Source organism: Urocitellus parryii, chromosome 3 (assembly GCF_045843805.1).
Source record: "Urocitellus parryii isolate mUroPar1 chromosome 3, mUroPar1.hap1, whole genome shotgun sequence".
Taxonomy (NCBI): domain Eukaryota; kingdom Metazoa; phylum Chordata; class Mammalia; order Rodentia; family Sciuridae; genus Urocitellus; species Urocitellus parryii.
In genome coordinates this window covers 144853230-144874729 of record NC_135533.1, presented here as the reverse complement: position 1 = coordinate 144874729, position 21500 = coordinate 144853230, and the positions used below count along the sequence as shown (strand labels likewise).

Here is a 21500-nt window from a genome sequence, read left to right as displayed (position 1 = left end):
CTTCTCAGAAGATGATATACAATCACTCAACAAATATATGAAAAAAATGTTCATCATCGCTAGCAATTGGAGAAATGAAAATCAAAACTAAGATTTCATCTCACTCCAGTCAGAATGGCAACTATTATGAAGACAAACTACAATAAGTGTTGGCGAGGATGTGGGGGAAAAGGCACACTCATACACTGCTGGTGGGACTGCAAAATGGTGCAGCCAATCTGGAAAGCAGTAGGGAGATTCCTTGGAAATCTGGGAATGGAACCACCATTTGACCCAGCTATCCCTCTCCTCGGTCTATACCCAAAGGACTGAAAATCAGCACACTTCAGGGACACATCCATACCAATATTTATTGCAGCACAATTCACAATAGCCAAACTGTGGAGCCAACCTAGATGCCCTTCAATAGATGAATGGATTAAAAAATGTGTTACATATACACAATGGAATATCACTCAGCAATAAAAGAGAATAAAATCATGGCATTTGCAGGTAAATGGGTGGAGTTGGAGAAGATAATGCTAAGTTAGCCAATCCCCAAAAAACCAAATGCTGAATGTTTTCTCTGATATAAGGAGGGTGATGCATAGTGGGGTGGGGAGGGGGAGCATGGGAGGAATAGATAAACTCTAGATAGGGCAGAGGGGTGGGAGGGAAGGGAGGGGCAAGGGGGTTAGAAATGATGGTGGAATGGGATGGACATCATTATCCAAAGTGCAGGTATGAAGACACGAATGGATGTGAACATACTTTGTATACAACCCAAGATGTGAAAAATCGTGGGTAATAAGAACTGTAATGCATTCTGCTGTCGTGTATTTAAAAAATGTTCTTAAAAAGAGCCGTGGGGTCGTCCTGCCCCACACCTTCCTGATTTCAGCTGAAGCTTGTAACTTGACGGGATGCGGTTGCTGGGGAGAACCACCCAGATACACACCCTGAGCCCCCAGTGGAGGGGCTCGCTCCCAGTGAGGTCACCAGAAGGGACCCGGGCCCCTCACCACCCCTTGGCCTGGCAGAGGGGCAGCTCTGCCGTGGCTCCCGTAACCCAGGCGCCTCGAGCCCCGCTGCTGGGGGCTGCAGCCCTCCTACCTGGACTTGTGGGTGGCCTGCCCCTCCCTGAAGGCAGAGTCGCTCTTGGTCTGCCTGAGCACCGACAAGAGGCTGCAAAGCAAGAGCGTCTTTAGTGAGGCCCTGAACACGGAGGCTCCTTGGGCACCCGTGGGGGGACCGGGGTCCCCGCAGAGGGGGGACCTTCAGGGCCACCTGCAGAGGACTCACCGCAGAGCCTGCCGACACCCTGGGCCACGTTTCCAGAGACTTGGATCCACTGTCCTGGGGGTGGGCCCCAGAGGCTGCATTTAAAACGACACACACACACCCCTAAAATCTCTCTCTCTCACGAGCGTGCACACACACACACACACACACGCACGCACGCACGGCCCTGTAGCATTCCCAGCATCCTGTGACAGCGTCCCCTTGACACGCCCGAGGCTGCCTTTGGAGAGTCTGGGACACCCAGGTCTAGACATTTGTGTTTTCCCACAAACTCCCCCCAAATGACTCTGCTCCCCAGACATACTTGGGAAACACCGTTAGAGAATGTGAAAGAAACACTGTCTTCTTCCATGTCTGGGGGACAGTCCAGCCTTGAAGCCAGAGGCTGCTCAAGGCTGGCTTCTGGGGTCCCTCAAAACCCCAGGATTCTCTGTCAACCTGGATGGGAGCAGATTCGGTGCATGAAGCAAGAAAGACAAAAATCGAGATTCCAAAGGGACGGCCCCGAGAAGGGTGGCTTCCTTGCCGGCCCCCCGCGGCTCTGTGCTGGAGACTCATCTCCGCTGTCGGTACCGAGTCGGGCGGGAGGGGTATTAATGAGGAAGGGGAATTTCAACAGGTGCTCGCCCCGTAACCATGGTTATCTCATCATTACACTGAATGCAGAGGCCACGTGATGGGTCCCCTGAGAACCAGGCTCGAGTGCGATTCTGTCCTTGTGGATCTTCAGGAAGTCACTTGAGGCTGTTCCTCTCCATCGGTGAGATGGGGCGTTGGTGACAGCTAAGGGACCCGCCTCAGCAAGGTGCAGCAAAGACTCCACAGAGCACGAGGTAGGAAATACAAGTAACATCCATCCCTCCTCCCCTACCAATTGTCATTGATTGAGCGCTGACTATCTGCCAGGTCTAAGCTTAGACGTTAAATAAAATGCACGAGCTGACTCTTTGCTTTGAGTGACTCCCGGGAGCAGACACTATTTACATAGCATTCATAATACTTTACAGGAATAACATCATGTCGTTCTCACCCCAGCCCTTTGGGATCAGTTGCTAAAGAGTTTCCTTTGACAGAATTGGAATCTGATCTGAGAGGTCAAGCAACTTGCCCAACATCACACAGCAAGGAAATGGTGGTGGGGAGAGGGTCCCTAGAATATTTGGTGGTAAAGTCAATGCTTCCATGCTCTATGATCTCATTTTATAGATGAGGAGTTGGAAGTTTTAGGAAAAGCCTAAGTGACATGTCTAAGGGCCACCAGGGTTGGGATTCTTATCAGCCTAACTCCGAGCCCAGTGCTCATGCTGTGAGCTCTCAGGAAGAGCAGCCTTGCTGAGCTGCTGTTCACTGTGATTGTCTGTCTCTGTGGCTGGCCAATCAGGGACAGCAGCCTCAGGGCCTTATAGGCCAACCTGGGCTCTGAGTGCCTCTAGGGCCACCTTCCGGAGTCCCCAGAGCGGGTTCAGGCTGCAGCAGACAGATACATCATGGGCGGCAGAGGCGGGGCGGGCTGGTGCGAGCGCTGGGCGAGCTGTAATTATGGTAATAACAATAACCAATAAGTCATCGCCGGCATCCCAGCAGGCTGAAGGCGATGATGAACCTCTTCTCCTGCCTCATTTATTCTCAGGAAGTAATTTGCTCGCGCAGAGGGATCTGCATTTGAGCCGGGTCTCTGGCTCCCGCCTGCCTCCTCTCGGAGGACTTTGGAGGTCAGAGGTCCCAGAGAGCCGCTTTCCACCCGAGGGACAGGGACACCAGCTCAGGTTGGAGCCTGGTGTATGAGCCGCTTGACACTTCAAAGGGTCCCCGTTGCTCTTGGAACAAGGTCAGAGCCCTTGGGATGAGGGCACCCAAGATGGAACCCAGGGCCTCACCTGGGCCAGACGCGTGCTCCACCACCGAGCCACACCCCTGGCCCTTTCTATCTTTTCTTTTGAGATGGGGACCTCTTTCTGTTTCCCAGAGAGGCCTTGAACTTGCAATCCTTCCTGCCTCAGGGCAGCTGGGGTTACAGGTGGCTCTCCACCCTGGACACTTCTCATGGTCTTTGCAGACTCATAAATATTCATGAGCAGAGTGGACGTCAGGCCACAGGATTCCCAACAGGCAGAGCAGGGACCAGGGTGGTGTTTGAGCCGTGACCTGACGGTGCACTGGCTGCGTGACCTGGAACACGCCACGTCACTTAGCCTGTCTGAGCCTGTTTCCGTAGAAAGTCAAGACGGGGGCACCTCCCTGGGAGGGCGGTTGTGAGGATTCAGGGCGGCGAGCCCCACGGACCAAGTTCAGAGCTGAGCGGATGTGGTGACTGCGGGGCTGACCCTGCCCCAGGAGGCGGGAGGACGTACCTGGGGGCTTTCCTCTGCATCTCGTTCTCCATCAGCACGGTCCTCCGGGAGTCTTCTCGAACCATCTCCAGGAGCTTTTGCAAATCTGATGGGAACATGAGAGGTGACCCTTAGATGCGGGGGGGACACCCTGGGGACAGAAGTGTGCGCGGTAGGGCCCAGTCCCCAGAGAGCTGGAGAGATCCCACTGGGGTCCAGGAGAGGTGGCAGGGGCCCGACCACGTGGCCTCCCCCTGGCTTAAAACCCATCAGTGCCCTCCATCAGTGCCCCTCCATCAGTGCCCCTCCATCAGTGCCCCTCCGTTTTCCTTCCAGCACCCTGACTCCAGAGAGCCCCGGAGGCCTTGGGGGATCCGGCTTGCTCTTTATCTCCTCTGCTCACCTTGGACTCTACTGCAACCCAGAGAACTGTTTCTAATCCTGAGAACAAACCCTCTCCCATCTCTCCTGGCCTCCATTTTCCAAACTGCTGATTCACAGGCTCAACCCTGCTCACAAATGCTCCTAATCTGATTGGAGAGGCATGCAGACCTTTTAAAACCAGCAGGCTTCCCAGAAGAATCCGGACCTGCAGCCTCCCTGGGAGACACCCCCGAGGGGGGCCGTGTTGCCCTCCTTCCTGCCCACGTTACTGTGGCCTTAGACAGGCGTGTGCCCTTCAGCTCCCTGGGCTCCCCCCAACTCCTCACCGTGGAACCCGACTTTCATTTCCATGCTTGATACTGTTGACGTTTACGGGTGCAGAGGTATTTCTTCACACCTGACATTTGTGGCTTGAGTGTGACTCACAAAAGACATGGTTAGACCCGATCCCTGGTACGTCAGAGAGTGACTTTATTTAGAAATAGAGCTACTGTAGGTCTAATGAGGAGTACGGTGGACACTTTATCCAATAAAACGAGTGTTCTCATAAGAAAAGGAGGGGGTAAATCAGTGGATGTGTAACCGAAGTGATGCTGCAATCTGTATACGGGGTAAAAATGGGAGTTCATAACCCACTTGAATCAAAGTGTGAAATATGATATATCAAGACCTATGTAATGTTTTGAACGACCAACAATAAAAATTTAAGAAAAAAAGGAGGGGGACAAGCTCGGAGGGAAGATGGCCAGATGGCCACTTGATGATGGGCAGAGAGCCGAGTGGTGCAGCTACAAGCCAAGGACTCCCGGCGACCGCCAGAAGGCAGACGAGGCGAGGCCCCCCCCCCCCGTATGTTTTAGAGCACGCATGGCCCTTCTGCCACCTTGATGCTGGACGTCCATCCACCATGGCTTTGAGGCCATACATTCTGTCATCTCAGGCACCAGGCTGTGGTGTTTGTGGTGACAACCCAGAGACAGATCCCCTGACGTTTGCAAAAGTTAAAAACGGGAAATGTGGATCAAGGCAGCGATGTCTTTTGCAAAAAAATGGAAATGGGGGAGTGAGTCGCGTGTTACACGGATGCACATTTTGCAAATCCCTCGCCCCTCCCCCAGGACCTCTCCGGGGCATGGGACCTGCAGGACGCAGAGCCTTGGGCTTGAGGGCTTCCTTGTCCTCCGGGTGGCGGCTGTCCTCGGTGCTGAAACACCCCAGCGCGTGAGGCTGCTCTTGGGTGGTAGCCTCTTCCTGAATTTCTCTCCAGATTTATGGACAAGGAGAAGGGAAGAGGGGCTTGGAATGAGGGGGTCCTTTTTCATATTTTATTTAGAGACAGGGACTCACTGAGTTGTTTAGGACCTAAGTTGCTGAGGCTGGCTTTGAACTCGCCATCCTCCTGCCTCGGCCTCCCTCAGCTGCTGGGATTGTAGGCCTGTGCCATGGCACCGGGAGGTGATTCCATTTCCACTGGATCTGACCTTGGTTTTGGTCTTGTCATGTTCCCACCACATCCCGGAATCCTCAGGGTGTGTCCATTAGTGAGGGAGTGTCACCTCCTTTCTTCCCTTCTCTTGGGGACCCAGCAGCAAAAACTGCCTGCTCCCCTTCCCTCCGCCAAAGCCTCGGGTGGGTGGATACAGTAAATGCCCCCGGTGACCTGGCACATAGCACACGCTCTTAGGAGGTCACATGCTAAGCTCCATGCTCAATGCACTCGGGGGTTTTCCTGCCCCCTGAACATCTCTGGTGCTGATCAAATGAAGCCCCCTGTGTTTGCAGCCCTGGATGGAAACGGGGAGACAGAGCGGATCCCGGGACTCCTCAAGGCTGCCCGGGAGAGGGCTGGTTTGGAAGGGTGCAGATGCTTCAAAGTGGCGCTTCCCCGAGGCGAGGAAGGGGGTCCTGGGGTGGATGTTTGCACACACAGAAACCTTCTGGCTTCTCAGTACCCAGGCTGTGGGGATTCTGTGACCTGTGGCAATGCCATTCAGCAGGCTCCAGTCATCCACTCAGAGAGGAGGAATTCGTCCTCCCTTTTCCAACCTGTCTAAGAATCACACCCTGGAGTTACTGAATCCCTTTCTTTTTTCTTTTTTTGGTACTGGGAATTGAACCCAGCGGTGCTCACCCACGGAGCCCCCATCCCCAGCCCTTTTTGTATTTTATTGAGAGACAGGGTCTCGCTGAGTTGCTGAGGCTGGCTTTGAACTTGAGATCCTCCTGCCTCGGCCTCCTGAGTCATGGGATGACAGACGTGAAAATAAGGGAGGTCTTTTTGCTACGTGGCCTGATTCAAAGCAGAACCTTAGATAACAGAGGACCCACATTTCGAGTTGCTGTTCTAAGTGAGTTTCTCCCCTGCTTTCCAGGCCGGCAGGAGCAATGGCCTGGGCTTTGGTTTCCTGGGAATTGCCCTGCCATTGATTTGGGGAAAGGATCAGTCCACAGAGAGGCCACCACCCTCTGTCTCAGTGATTTGCATCCACCAAGACTTCATTATGCAGCTGGCCCCGGAAATGAGACCTTGGCCAAATGGTGCGTCTCTCAGAAGAGAATTCATGAATGCAGAATCAACTGGAGGAGGTTTTGGAAGGCAACGAGAGGCTGGGAAATTAATCTCCTTTTATCAAAGGCTGTGACAAACAGGGGGCAGGTTAAGATGTAAATGGAGAGAGGGAGGACGGTGAAGTAAGAAGGTCTTTCCCTCCTAGAAGTAGGTCCCTGATGGAAAGGCATTTCTCAGCCCGTTCTGCACCCACTGTGTCCCAGCTGCAGGTAAATAAGATATCTGTGCCTTCAGGGATCTCACCCTCCTTCCCCCTTTATTCCTTAGTAATAGAACTATGGTGACAAGACACATTTACTAGCATATTTTTTTCCTAATCATCTGCAATTGGGTGTGGCCCTATGACTTAAGTTTTGCACAGTGAGACTTTAGTAGAAGGGTAGCATAGAGCTTCTGAAAAGGTTGCTCGAACAATATTTTGTCTGCTTCCTTTTGCTTCAAGCCTAGAAAGGAGGGTGTGATGGCTGGAGTTCTAGCAGCCATTTTGGATCATGAAGTGATGTTGAAGGTGGCAGAGTAGAAAGATGCAAGAAAGTAGGATTCCCTGATGAGCCTTTGGAAGTCACCTTCCCAGCCCTGGACTGGTCTTCTCTAATTGGTAAGAAAAAATAACCATCCTTCAGGTCTTTTATATTGGCCGAAAAAAAGTTCCTGTCTGATTCAGTGAGATGCAGTTATAAATTAGGTTCCCAGTAAGAAGCCAAGATGAAAACACTGAGAGACCTGAAAAGAGGGAGTACAGGGAGGCAAGGAAAGCTTCGCAGAGTCAGGGTAAAAGGGAGTCCCAAGTAGAGGGAGTCACCCAAGCACACGGGCTGTTTTAGAAGGAGAAAGTCTCTTGGTGAGATTGGACCGACCCGTTTAAGGTGGGAAGAGCTGAGCTCATCCTGGGTCTGGGGTTTCCTGAGTCCTGTTACGATGCTGAGCTCTGCTGTGTCAGTGTCGCTGTGGCTCCACATGGAGAGACATTAGGAAGGACAAGAAGCAGGGAGACTAGTTAGGAAGGTGTCACTACCCTCCAGGTGACAGGGGATAAGTCTGGACCAGGGGCCCCAACCTCAGTTGGCTTCAGGGATCAGCAATTAAAAAAAAAATGAAGGATGCATGTTATGTAAGAAAAGCCGGGCTGCTTTGGACTTTGTTCTATTTCTTACCATTTTTTTTCCCTAGAAACTTGGGGAAAGCACAGAGATCATGTGGGACGTAGGGCCAGATTTCCTGAGTTCAAACTCAGGAGGGATCCGGGGTGGCCTCTCTGGGGCCAGGAGAGCCTCCCGCCTCCCCCAGGGTCCTGCCTTCCGCGCTCAAGCTGCGCCCACGAGGAACGTGTGCAAGTTCTGAACCGCGGCCTGAAGCTGGGCGCTTCTCTGCTCCTCCTAGTTAAGAGCAGAGCTTCTGGTGTCAGAGACACAAGGGCCTGGACGGGACACCGACGGCCACCCAGACACCTTGACCAGCAAACCAGGTCCCCTTTCTCCTTCCTCCCAGTCGCCTGGACACTCCCTGGGGTATTGGAAATAATTCTGAAGTCTTGGCGCTACAGAGGCCCTGCGCGCTCTGGCCCCTGGGTCCCTGCCCAACTCAAAGGCCAGAGCCGAGCCAAGCCTTTCTCCACCTCGTGGCAAAATGAACCTCACTCCAGCCGGCTCCATTTCAACGCCTAGTTGTTTTATCACCTTCTGAGCCCTCGTTCTCTGACATGGCCTGGCTATTAGTGATTTCTGGTTTATTATCTGTGAAACGGACTGTAACTTCGAAAATGCACCACACCTCAGTTCCCTGCACCTAGTAGGTGCTCGGGAAAGAAGGTTCGAGACCCGCCAAAGGATCACCCATCTGCGGAAGGCTTGGCTTGGCTTCTCCCCAGCTCAGCTAATAACTTGTGTGCAGAGAACAGCTTTCCAGGTCTCCGAGCCTTTTCGTGGCCCCCTGGTGACCAGGGGCAGGTGGCGGGATCCTTCTGACAGGCAGTTATGACTCTGAGCCTGCCCACTGCCCACTTCCTGCTGTGACCCCTCAGGGCCCTGCACAGACTCTTGGCCTCCCTGGACCTCCTAACCAACCTCCGTGAGGCCGGGCGCTGCAGAGGTGTGAAGGGGACAGGCCTAGCAGGGCTCAGCAGGGAACCCACTAAGGGGACAGGCAGGGGGCTGTCCTGTGCACCCGAGTCAATAATTTTGCAGAAGCCGGTCCTCCTTCCTGCCCCGACTTCCAGTCACAATTCTGTCTGGCTGAGATCTGAGGCTCCCCACCCACAAATGGTGTGAAAAATGGTGTGTGTGTGTGTGTGTGTGTGTGTGTGTGTGTGTTTGAATTTTCTTCTTGAGCCCAAAGCTTTCAGTGGGTTTTCCACCAACGTGCCTGTGTCCCCTTATTTGTGACCAACACTGAGAAGTCTTGTTCCAGGGGGAGGGAAATCTCTCAGAAGACAAATCTGTTGGGCCAGACAGTAAATGTGTGGCTCCCTGGTGGCTGTGGGGCCTATTTGGTACTTTATTAAGAGACAGGGTCTCACTGAGTTGCTTAGGGCCTCGCTGTGGCTGAGGCTGGCTTTGGACTCGAGATCCTCCTGCCTCAGCCTCCTGAGCCTCTGGGGTGACAGGCGGGTGCCGGGCTGAACTAAACTTTTTAAATTCAAAAGATACAGTGAGGAGCTGGGGTGTCTCCTTAGGGGCATGCGGGGAGTTACTTCACCCCCCTGGGGAAAGGAAAGGGGCCCAAAGGAGCCGCATGGGGCTGGGGGACCCCTGTGCCTGTGCTGACCGAGGGGAGGTGGAGCGGGCGGGCTCCTAAGGACATGGTCACGTCGAGGCCGGGTGGTGGGATCTTGGGTGGGACTTACTGAGGTGCAGGGGCTCCTCGTCAGGCTTGGTGGAAGAGGACTCGTTGTCCTCGACGTCTCTGCTGCCGGTCACCTGGGTGGCCACGCTCGGGGGCTCGTCGGAGCCGGGGTTCACGGACACCATGCTGCTCTGCGGGGAGGACGCACCGCTGGTGCGCGACAGGCTGACGGTGGAGCCCCGGCGGCTCAGCCTGCGGCTCACGGCCCGGATGACGGGGATTTTGAATTTCTTGGTCTGAAGGGAGGAGAGGAGGAGGTGAGTTCAGAGAGGGAGAGGGAAGAAGAAAGGGGGGACGGGAGGAGGGGACACCCTCCCGCACCCCGGGCCTCTGCCTCCTCCTGCACCTCGGGAGACACCCGCTGGGTCTGGAGGGACCTGGGGCCACAAATCAGGATAATTTAAAAGAAGCAACGGAAGCAAATGTGACAAAATCTGTGCTATTGAACGAGGTCCCCAGGGTCCCCATCTTCACCCCAGGAAGCCTGCTGTGGATTCCAAGGCTGTTGCCAAGGACCAGAACAGGGTGGGTTTTTGTTTGGTTTGGTTTTTGTTTTTGGTACCAGGGATTGAACCCAAGGGTGCTTAACCACCGAGCCCCAGCCCCAGCCCTTTTTATTTTATAATTTGGACACAGGGCCACACATAGTTGCCCAGGCTGAGGCTGGCTCTGAACTCGCGATCCTCCTGCCTCAGCCTCCCAAGCCGCTGGGATGACAGGTGTGTGGCACCACCCGCCACCAGCCCAGGACAGTTTTCAACTTTTCTTTTGTCGTGACTGTTGGAGTTGACTTTTAACCGGTAAAAGGAAGATAGGTCCAACGTCTTTAGCTACATCTTGGTTTTGGCCTCCAATAGCCTCCAATTTGCTCACCAAGTCGATGCCCAGAAGGGAACCCGAGGGTGAAGATTTGTGTTCACTGGTGTTCTCCAAAGAAGCTGAGAACTTTCTGGGCCTGGTGTTTAGGAGGTGGAGCGGGGGAGGCAGGTATGTCTGGTGGGTGGTGTTCTTGGGGGAGAAAAGCCATGAGGGGTGGGAAGGCATTGAAGGGATCAAGAGGCAGACAGAGAAGCTTGTGAGGGGAAGGGAAGGAGTCATAGAGAACGGGTTACGAGTGTGTGTATGTGTGTGTGTGTGTGTGTGTGCACATGTATGCACATTATTGGAGTCCCTCCAAAAGTACTCTCTGAGGTCATGTCCTCTTGACACGCATGATCCAAGTTTCAGAGAGTCTTCTTAACTTTCCCAAGGTCACACAGCTAGCAAGCAGCAGAGCCAGGGTTCAAACACAGGTGAGGTCAACACCAAAGCTGATTGCTTAAAAATTCATTGAAAGGCCTTTTCAGTGGCATTGAAAGTGCCCTTGATCCTACGGTGAGGATTCTTTATGGCGTCTAAAATGCCAGGTGATGTACGCCTGCAGTCCCAGGGACTTGGGAGGCTGAAGTAGGAGGCTCACATGTTCAAGGTCAGCCTCAGCAACTGATAGAGACTCTGTCTCAAAATAAACGGCTGAGGATGTGGCTCAGGGGTAAAACGCCCCTGGGTTCAATCCCTAGTGCACCAAACCAACAAAAAAGTTGTCTCCTAGGTTTTTTGGTGGGGAAGAGTAGGCCCTCTACAACTCCAGAGGAAAAGCTCACCACAGGTGGGGTGACAATTTACACCCAATTGATAAAGATGATTTTATTTGAGAACATTTTAAATGAAAGCTGTGTGTGTGTGGGGGGGGGGAGGGTCAGACAAATGATTTCTTTAGAGGAAGCACAAAGTTGCCCAGGGAAGAAGACAGGAAGGAGAGAGGGGGCAGAAGAGCACACAGAAGAGGGTGGAGAGAATTGTGTTCAGCAGGTTCATTTCAGGAGTCCATGATGTGATCAGAAGACACACACACACACACACACACAGTTGTGCCGGGATTGAACCCAGGGGTGCTTGGCCACTGAGCCCCCTCCCCAGTCCTTTTCATTTTTTGTTTTGACATGGGGTGTCGCTAAGTTGCTGAGACTGGCCTCGAACTTGTGATCCTCCTGCCCGGGCCTCCTGAATCTCTGGAGGAGCCGTATTTTGATTGGCTGCCTCAAGGGGCCCTGAATGTGGGTGGAACTTCCCTGCCGTTGAAGAGGGGAGGGATTTCTTGGTTGCACAGGGGAAGGAGAAAGTGGAGGAAGGGGGAGAAGAAGGTGGGGGGAAGGCTATCGTGTGAGCTCTTCCTGGGCTTGGCTCTTCAGTGGCATTCTACCCAAATGGCAGCATGCTTCAGGATGTGACAGACTGGGGGGAGGATCGGAGTTTGAACTGGGCTTAGCCAGACCTCCAAGGGGTTGCAAAACGCCTGTGATAAAAGTCAAAGCAAATACCAAGAGCTGGCGAGTTCTCTCCTTTGATTAATTAGGAGCTGGGAACGAGGCTCCCTCTGTCCTGACTTTGGACAGCCCCTCTCCTGCCGGCCACCCAGGGGAGAGATGATGTCAGAGCTCAGGGGTGGCACACACACAGGTTGCCTCTGTTCTCTCGGCCACAGTACAGATTCTTGGGGCTGGAAACCGGACTCTTCTTCTCAATGTCAGATTTGGAGCCTGGACAGACGGTCGGTCGCAGGGGCATCTTGGAACCTTGCAGTGAGCCCTGAACCGAGAGCCCAAGGCACTTACAAAATGTTCAGAGGTGGAACTGGGAGGACCTCAGGAGGGCCTTCCCTAGCCACAGTTTTGTGTGCATCTTCTCCGAGCTAGGATTTCATCTTGTGCTCCTCCAAGTTGCCAGTAATTAAAATTCCATTAACCACCCCAGCCAGGAAAGTCCAAAGCGAAGGGCTGACACTTCTGATTCACTGAGAGTGGCGGAAAAATAAAAATGTGGGGTGGGGGTGGGGGGAGATGTGACAGGCGGCTTCAGCGCCTTGCTTGCCCTTTATGGAACGGACTTCCCCTGAGTTGACTTCCATCCCCAAATGCTTCTAGAAGCAATGGTAACCACATCAGTAGGGGCTGACTTTTTGGTAGCAGAATCCCTGAATGGTTCCTTAGACTTTCTAAGAAGCAGGGGTTGCAAACTGTGGCTCCCAGGGAGACATATTTAATCAGCCTGGATTTTATACATTAGGAGATTTTTACATAAAAAAACCTAAGATTTTTTTTTTCCTCTTGGAAAAGACAGGCCTGAGTTTTTATTCTCATGTGACAAAACGAGCTGGTGCTGAGCAGAGGGGCTTTTCTTTAGCTTTCTTGGCTAAAGAGAAGCCACAGACCTCACCCCTCCCTACTGTGTCCCCCCCCCCGGGCTGATTCTTCCATCTGCACAATTTTCTTGGCCCTTTGGAACACAGCTGGGGCCCTGTCAAGGTCTTCATGGTTCCAGAAAGATATCAAGGGCCGTGGGATTTCCAAATGCTCCGTCCTTGATTGGCAGAGAAACTGAGATCAGGAGAGGGGACGAGGTCGCATAGTGAATGGAGTCACCGCGACTGAACCAGGTGTCCTTCATCCCGTTCAGTGCTCTCACGCCTCCAGAGTGGACCCCACTTCGGTCCGGGGTGGGACCCCACACAGGCTTGCTGGGGAATTTAATTTTGTCAGAGTTCGGCTCTAGCAGTTCACTCCCCCTCCTCCAGTTCTAGTTGTGAATATTCCTGAAGGACATTTGTCAGGGTTTGCAGCTCCTGCTGCTCTGTCTGTGCATCTCTGGAGACGGATGTGCACAATATCTCCATAGCAACTTTCTGAGATAGAGACAAAGGCTCTTGCTTCTCAGATCTAGGAGCGGTCTGACAAAAAGAGCAGGGAAAATGGTGCAAATGGTCTGTGGAGGGGAACGTACAGTGGAAGAGCTCAAGGTTTAATACATGGACAGACCCAAGATGAACTCCTGCCTCTGCCGCCACCCAGCTGTGTGACCTCATGCAAGCTACTTAACCTCTCTGAACTCCAACTTCCTCCTCTCCCACCAGAGGATAAGAATAGTGTCCCGTGGGGTTATTAAGAAGGCAGAGTTGGATAATTCAAGTAAAGAACTTCCTTAGCAGAGAACTGGCCTCCTTATGAGTACATTGATGGAAAAACGGCCTCTAAAAATTGCTAAGCAGGCTCAGCCTTTCTGCAGTTTCAAAGTGAGTTTTGCAGATGGCGTTCTTCACCACGACTGTGAGGTAGGCAGGGACCAGCACTGTGTCCATTTTGTGGGTGAGGGACAGACAGGCTCAGCCGACAATAGAGTCTTCACTTCCTGAAATATCGCCTCCTGCCTCGGGCAGTGTGGGGAGGCTTGTTTATCTAGTGGACGAACCCGGGAGTTTGGGGGTGAGGAGTAGCTTGGGGTTGAGATATTTTCTTAACAGTGAGCACACATTCTAATTTGTAGGGAATCTTGTCTGTTGGAGCACTCAGGAGAGAGAGAGAGAGAGAGAGAGGGTTATTGATTTAGGAGGTGGAGTGAGATGAGTCCATTTCCTTCTGGTGACATCTTATTGAACAGCCGCTCAGCACCCCCTCTCAAGCAGCGTCCAGCCCAATGTCATTTTTCCTATAATCCCCAGATAACCATTTTAATTAAAATTTATAAGAACCATCCAACAGCCTGTGGTCTCTTCCCTTCACTCCAAAAGCCAACAAGAAAAAAAAAAAAAAAGTTTGCATTAGAGAAAAGATGGGCAAAATCCGTCCCTGCCCAGGCCGGGGGCTGGTGGCTACCGGGAGGGCGGCCCGCAGCTGGTTACCTTTGGTGTGGCGACGAAGTGCTCCCACCTCTGGGCCATGGACTTGTCCTTATTGACTTTTTTTATCGAGCTCTTGCTTCCCCCCGGGTCCCTGAGTGAGAAACAGCTTAATGAGTTCTCCGTTTGCACAGACTTTGTTTATTACAAGTTTTCTTTTCTTTTCTTTTTTTTTTTTTTTGAAATGTAAGAACCAGGGGGTGGATGGTGGCTGGCCTGGGATAAGATCCCCACCCCCACCCCTGCCCTGATGCTCTGCAGCTGAGTCTTTGCAACCTCGAGGCCGGGAGGGACCCCTGCCCCTGGCCCGGGCTGAGGGAGGCGGGCTGTCTTTGTGTGGGTCTCACAGCTGTGTGCTCTGGGACTCCAGGACACGTCTCAGAGGAAGTGGGAAGTATGTTCCTTTGTGAATGTTTTGCATGTTCTAGGACTTCAGGGCCCTGCATCAGGAGCACTTTGGAGCAACACAGAGAATCTCACCCGATGGGGCTGGGGGAGCCGGGGGAGGGGTTTGCACAGGGACAATCACTGGTTTAAGACTTATTGAAGCCCAAGTTCTGTTGGAGGCTATTTTCACGATGTTTCTGTGTCCTTGCAGAATCTCCTCAGTCGCCGAGATCCTGTGATGCTGTCATTATGGTCCCATTTTGCAGATGAGAAAACAAAACTCGGGGGGGGGGGCTTCCGTGCTCACCCAGATGCAGATTTACACAGCTTCAGGGACCCTCCCTCTAGGGGTGCCTTCTCCAAGGACCCTGTACCTAAGTTTATGTTGCAATTTTGTATTATTATTGGTGTTGTGTTGGTGGTGATGGTGATGGTACTGGGGACTTAACCCAGTGTCACTTTACCAAGGAGGCTGGCCTTGAACTTGTGATCCTCCCGTCTCAGCTTCCCAAGTGGCCTGGATTAAGGGGCACCGAGCCTGGCTGATCACTCCCTGGGCAGGAGACTGAAGCCCCGGCAGGCCCCGTTGGTAACGTGCCTGTAAACCCTTACCTGAGACCCGAAGAGCTATTTTCCTGCCAAATTCTTATAATTCGGACATTTTTGGAAGAAAATATGCTGCCTCTGTTGTGTGTGACCATGACCCCTCTAATGGGGTCTCGGCAATAATCAAACATGTTCCTATTTCTTTAACAAAATGCATGGATATTTATATCAGTTCAATGAAGACTTTAAATAGCATCAGGTTGTGGCACCTCATCAATTTGGTTCAGGTCAGATTTTGCTGCCAAATAAGTTAAGGGAACGCTGGTTCGGAGTCTCCTTAGACTTTGGGCTTGTGGTGACGGGGCAGGGGGTCTCTATTGAGAGGCAAGGAGGGGGGAGTCGCAGGGTCTGATCTCTTGCGAGTCTGTAGATTGGTTGATTGGCCCATCCATCAGCCATCCTCCCACCCCCACCTCTCTCTCCTCTCTCTCTCTCTCTCATTCCTTTTTCTCTGCAGAAAGGGTTCTAGAGGCCTGGGATCCTTTTGCCCTTTGTCTGGCTTTCTTCTAACGTGGAGCAGGGCCTGGGGGACGTGAGGAGGTGAGCAGATACGCATGCTCACAGGGGTCTGGGCTTATGGGGGGGTGGGGGCTTCCCAGTGCGGTGGCGGGTCCCAGTGCCCAGATCTCCAGAGGCAAAAGGTGATCAAGATAAACCCAACGTAAGACTGGCTTCCCCAGGCATGGGGGACCTGAGTAGCACCATCAAGGACTCTTAAGGGGACCGTCCCGTCCTCACCAGCACTGACCTGTGGGACAGATAACCAGCTCACCACCGCGGGACACGAAATGCACACCGGCCCCGGCACAAGAAGTCAGGCTGGGGAGGACGGGGGTGAGTTTGGGTCTCCAAGCTTTGTGTAAGACGTTGGGTTTGATGACACGGTACAGAGCCCCCTGAATGATTAACAGAGAAGCTCATTTAAGTGGGTTCTGCCAGCTCTCCCCACCCCTGCCCAGAGTAATCAAATTAGGGAATATTTAAAATCCAGCCAGAGGAAGAACGGGGGTCCTTCAGTCCTAGAAACAATACTGGAGCTCGGGGCGCTTCTGAAGTCCGATTTGAGGCGCACCCACGGGGAGCCCCTGCTTCTGCGCCGGAGATCTTCTTTCAAGACCACAGGGCCTTCTGCTTTTCTCTTTGCTCCGGAGACCCCCGTTGAGTTGCCCGCTTTTTTTCTTCAAGTTCAAAAGCAACCCCCTTCCCCTTTCAGAATTAAATCTGGCCCCAGCCAGGCTTTCAAAAAACCTGAAAGGTTCAGGCCCAATCGGGAAGAGGGAAGTTTTCCGCCAATGCGGACTTCCCAGACGACCTGAAATCTATGGCCACTTCAAGGGGCCACGTTAAATGAGCTAAAAAAAACGCAGCGAGTCTCCCGCAGACCTTCAAACGCACCCCGGAGCCCTGGCACGGCAAAGCCACCGACACCGAAAAGCCCTGGTTGGACAGAATCGGTCTCTCTGATGTTTCATTTTCAGTAGCAAATAAACCAAACGGGGAGATCGATAGGTGGGAGGACAGGACAAAGCCACGGGGTGGGGGGGGGGGTAGCGATGGCCACCGCACACCTCGTGGGGAAGGGCAGGGCCAGCTGCAGGTCCTCCCCCAGGGGCCTGGTGGCCAGATCATTAGTGCAGTCCACCCGCTTCCCTGCTCCCTCAAGTCAGGGGTGACTTGCTTTGTTCAAGAATACATGAGCATGAGCCAGCGAGTGAGAGAGGGGAGGCTAGGGCGGGGGCTTTCCAGGCCGTCCTGGAGTCAGATGGCGGGAGCTTGTGCTGAGATGGCGCTTCTGCAGCCCCGTCCCCCGCCTGGCTGTAATGAGCAGAGAGCGGGTCGAGTCCGGGCAGCAAGAAAGGAGCTTCTGTGGCATGAAGCTGCTGAGATGTGGGGGTTGCATGTTACTGCAGTTTAATCAGGATCCCCTCATGGATGCTCCCAATGTCCCATCTGTGAGACCCGGGCCAGTCCCCCTGAGCATCAGAACCAGAAGAGGGTGATCTCAGTGGGGAAACCCACTGTTCCAGCCCCCGCTGCCCACTGCTTCCTGAACGCACGACTCTGTGGGAAGTTCTGTAGCCTCTCTGAGCCTCGTCTGTAAAATGGGGAGATAATATGAGCTATACAAATGATTGCTGTGCAGAGGAAAAGAAGTGGGGCTCGTTAAGAGCCAGTGGGTGCCTTGTCCAGAGAACCAGGTACAGTTCGCCTACCCACAGCCATGGTGTGCTTTTCACAGAAGAGATGTGTTTTTTTTTTGGGGGGGGGGGTACCAGGGATTGAACTTGGGGGCCCTTCACCACCACACCTTCAGCCCTATTTTGTGTTTTATTTAGCGACAAGGGTCTCACGGAGTTGCTTAGGGCCTTGCTTTTGCGGAGGCTGGCTTTGAACTCACGATCCTCCTGCTTCAGCCTCCCGAGAGCCACTGGGATGACAGGCGTGCGCCATTGTGCCTGGCTGCATCAGAGATTTTACTGTGACTTTCAGGAGGAGCCGATGGTGGGGACGAGGCCCCGGGCAGCTCTATGGGGGAGAAGTAGCCGTGATTTTCAGACCTTTATTTCCCCCTTTGGAAGGTTTCTGGGGGATCCCGTTGGCCAGAAATCCAGGGAAGAGGGCGTTGAGAACGGTCTCCTCTCTTTTAATGGTGTCCACCCAGGGCACGTCTTGACACAGAGCACGTCTTGTCCCTGGCCGTCATTTGAAGATGTCTGTTGACAGTGGCTACCAGCCATCGTCTCCACCACTCCACTCTCACTTTCTGACTCACCCTGGGGCTGAAAACCTGTGCCTCGGGGGTGGAAAGTCGTGGTCTAGGCCGCGTCCACCTGTCCGGGGCTGAGGGCAGGAACCGCGGATTCTGTACCTGGGGGTGGGCAGGGGCGGATCTCTTGGGATCCCCAAGGCCAGGCGGCCCCGCCCTGCCTCAGGAGGGATGAGACCATCTGATCAGCCTGCTCCCACTCCCCGATGTCGGCTGGGGTACCAGAGCGGACGGTGAGGGGATTGCAGCCGCACAAAGCGGGGAGCAGGGGAAATCAAGAACTCCCGCACCTGTCACTTCCTGAGCCAGCCTTCCCAACTTCAAAGCACAGCCCCAGGCCCTGCCACTCTACCCCATCACCCATTCATTCCCTCACTTAGAGCTATCTCAAATTATCTTGACTGTGACATGTTGATTATCTGTTGTCCCCCCCCTTCTCCAGGGGGAAGCTCCTGAGAGCAGGACGTGGGCTGTTATCTGCGCTGCAGCCTTCCCAGCAGTGTGCCACCAGCAAAAGGCAGAGCTGGAGGACAGTGACGTATTCTTGGGTGGGGGTGGGGGTGGGGCTACAGGACCAAGCGCAGGCCCCTTTAAATAGAAGCCATTTCAGTAAGAAGTGCCATTGGGTGCGCTGGTCAAGGAGGCTGCCCTGTTGCATGAAAGCAAAAATTTTGGAAAAACTTTTTTTTTCCTCCTTGGAGAATCGGTGAACATATTTCTGTATATTCTTATACCCATCAGCTCCAGAGGTGCAGGTGCGAAGGGATGCTCCTCCTGTGTTAAACAGGAAGCCCGGAGTGGCAAAGCCGCATGTGCAGAATGATACTTTCAGCTCTTTTAGGAAAGAAAATGATACTTAGATCATCTTGATAAGTGGGTCCCTTTTTAATGTACCACTTTGTAGAGATAATCTGTTTTTTTTTTTTTCCTTGAGGGAGGGCACCAGATGATTCTCTAAATTAACAGGAGACTTTGGGCTTCGGCTACAGACACTGGAAATGATGGTCGAGCGGTTGAGCACCCACGCTCTCCAGCTGGGTTCAGATCCTGACTTGTCTTGGGCTAGCTCTGCCGCTTGCAGAAGGTGACTCCCGTCCTCTGGGCCTCGGGGTTTGCACTGGCCGGGTGGAACAGGGCTCAGATGAGGGGTCATAGAGTCAGAGCAGTGCCCGGTTCCGAGCTCCGGCTATTTCCGTTATAAATAGTGGATGGATTTAGGGGTTCGTGTTGAGCCACCAAAGTGTGGGTTCCTTTTGAGCCATCTGTATTTTTACAAGGAAGGAGGTATTCTTCGTGCCTAGACTCCTTCCATAAAAGTTAGGATTGCCGAGAGTTTGCTAGAATGCAGGTTGTCAGGCCCCAACCTGCTGGATCAGAATCTTTATGCCAACTGGCTCCCCAGCCGCACAGTGTGAAGAGCTTTGAACTCAGAGTGCATGGAAATGTTTTGGAGACAGCAGAGCAACAAACACGTACATCATCATATTTAAAAATCCAGAAGAAGCTACAGTAACCAGGATTCCACTCACCTGTCCCCCAAACCCCCAGTGAAGAGTGGGTGCAGAGGGTAGAGGGATCTGTCGGGGGCAGTCGGAGGCAATGAGACTGAGCTGCTTCCTTGGCTCCAGGGGACAGCACAGGTCTGTGGGGACAGCTCTGTGTGCTGTCCCCCACCTGGAGGGTAAACTGGTGATTCTGGATTCTCTCCCTTCTTTTGCTAGGTCTCCCCTGCTTTTCCCCAAGGTGACTAGGGAAGACGGCAGGAAAGATGGGGAGAGGGCACTGCCATGTTTGCTCATCTGCTTCTACAGAAAGTTCTGCACAGGCTTAGCCCTTGGAAAGATAGTCTTTTTTTTGTGGGGGGGGTACCAGGGATGGAACCCAGGGATGCTTAACCACAGAGCCACATCCCCAGCCCTTTTCATGTTCTACTTGGAGACAGGGTCTCCCTGAGTTGCTTAGAGCCCTGCTGAGTTGCTGAGGCTGGCTTTGAGCTCACGATCCTCCAGCCTCAGAGCCCCTGGGATGACAGGTGTGTACTACTGAGCCCAGCCAAGATATTCTCTAATAAGAATACCGTCAATTCAGGTCTAAAACCTCTATTTCAAACCACCCCCCAAGGGATTGAATAACAAGATTTTAATAACTTATTTGGCAGCAAAATGAGACCTGAAAGGAGCTGCCCTTTATTTAGGAACTTAGGATAAATATTCACTTTTTGTTTCCTGCAGACTCACGTCTGTGCCGCCTTGGGCCTCCTTGGTAGAAACCTCATACTTCCTTTTTAAACTAGAAAAAAAAAAAGTCAGAATTCTGAAACACAGTTGGCCCCAAGGACGGAAAGACTTAGGGACCTTCACACAAAAAAACCAGGTGTGACTTTGTCTAAAAAGAGGTTCGTACCGCTTGCAGAAGGATAATTGTCACAGTATCGAAGGCTAGTTTCTCTTCTTGGTCTGAACCCTATCGTCTGAGCAATAGAAATAAACTCTCCTAAGAGCAGTAGGATTGATCAGGGTGCTGGGATGTGGTGCTATGTTTGAATTGCTGTAGGAGGAAATTGGGAATTGAGAAGTTCCCCCCCCTAAGTAAAACAGAGACTCAGGTGCAGCTAATCCTAAAATTTGTTGTCTGCCCGTTCTCTTGACCAGCCATCAATCCATCCAGACGTGAGATCCTCGTGCTGTGAATGCTGATGGTACCTCTCGAGGCAATCCAGCTGCCCCTTGGTCAAATCTCGCTGTGTGTGCCCCACCCACGCGGAGGTATTGAAGCACCCCCACATGCCTGCTATAAAATCCATAAAGAGAGGGGCTTGGTATGCAGATGTCATGATGCTCTGGGAGCCACGGGTCACCAGGGATGGATTCAGAAAATCCCCGGGGGCTGGCAGGGGCAGGGTCTAGGCTGGCTCTCGGCTGATGGAAATTCGGATGAGCATTCACCAGAACTGGGGACCTGGGGTTTCTTCTTGGGGTCGTTTCCTGAGGTGTTTCTCTTTGGAGTTAGATTCTTTGGTGGGCCTTGTGTGTCTGCCCAGTGACCCAGTGACCACGGATCTCATCTGCTGCTAAAATTCTGCTCAGAAGTTTCTTTTCTAGCCTGAAGTCCCAAAGGCATCCATAACCAGGAATTCTTGTCCCCCAGAGCTGTCATTTAAACAGACCCTGGGGTCCTGGAATTGGCTCCTCTGGATGGCCGAAAACCCCAGGTGCAACTCTTCCCGACCCCAAGCCCAGTGACATCATCATGTTGGCCATCTTGAAATCAGCCTCGGCGGGGGATTGACACCAGGGACATTGGCCTTACTACAAACCACGTCTCTCCAGCCCCGGAAAAACTGCCTGTTAAGCATTTACCATCATATCCCAGGCCCCGGGTCAAAGGTCCCTACCAGGAGGAAATGGTCTACTAGAGAAAAACAAGACCCCCACCAAGACACTCTCCCTGCCAGAGGCAACCTCTTGAACTGCAGTATTCTCTTGGGACTGTCTGAATTATTCCGATTCTGCTTTTAGAGAGCTGGGCAGCCTTAGACCCCTGCCCTTATCAATCACGGTAGAACATTCGATACTCAATGAGACCAATATGTCTTTTTACTGCCATCAACAATTTTTTTTTGTT

General features: G+C 52.8%; 1 protein-coding gene across 1 annotated transcript in view; it reads right to left on the bottom strand.

Annotated features, from left to right (window-relative positions):
• Positions 1 to 21500, bottom strand: part of Ccdc60 (coiled-coil domain containing 60) — a 137143-nt gene that overhangs the window by 9215 nt on the left and 106428 nt on the right. The window contains exons 6-9 of the mRNA XM_026403432.2: positions 14120 to 14210; positions 9407 to 9641; positions 3633 to 3717; positions 1093 to 1164 (exon numbers count right to left, since the gene is read on the bottom strand). Coding sequence (XP_026259217.2) covers positions 1093 to 1164; positions 3633 to 3717; positions 9407 to 9641; positions 14120 to 14210 — 483 coding nt within the window. The remainder of the gene's footprint in view (positions 1 to 1092; positions 1165 to 3632; positions 3718 to 9406; positions 9642 to 14119; positions 14211 to 21500) is intronic.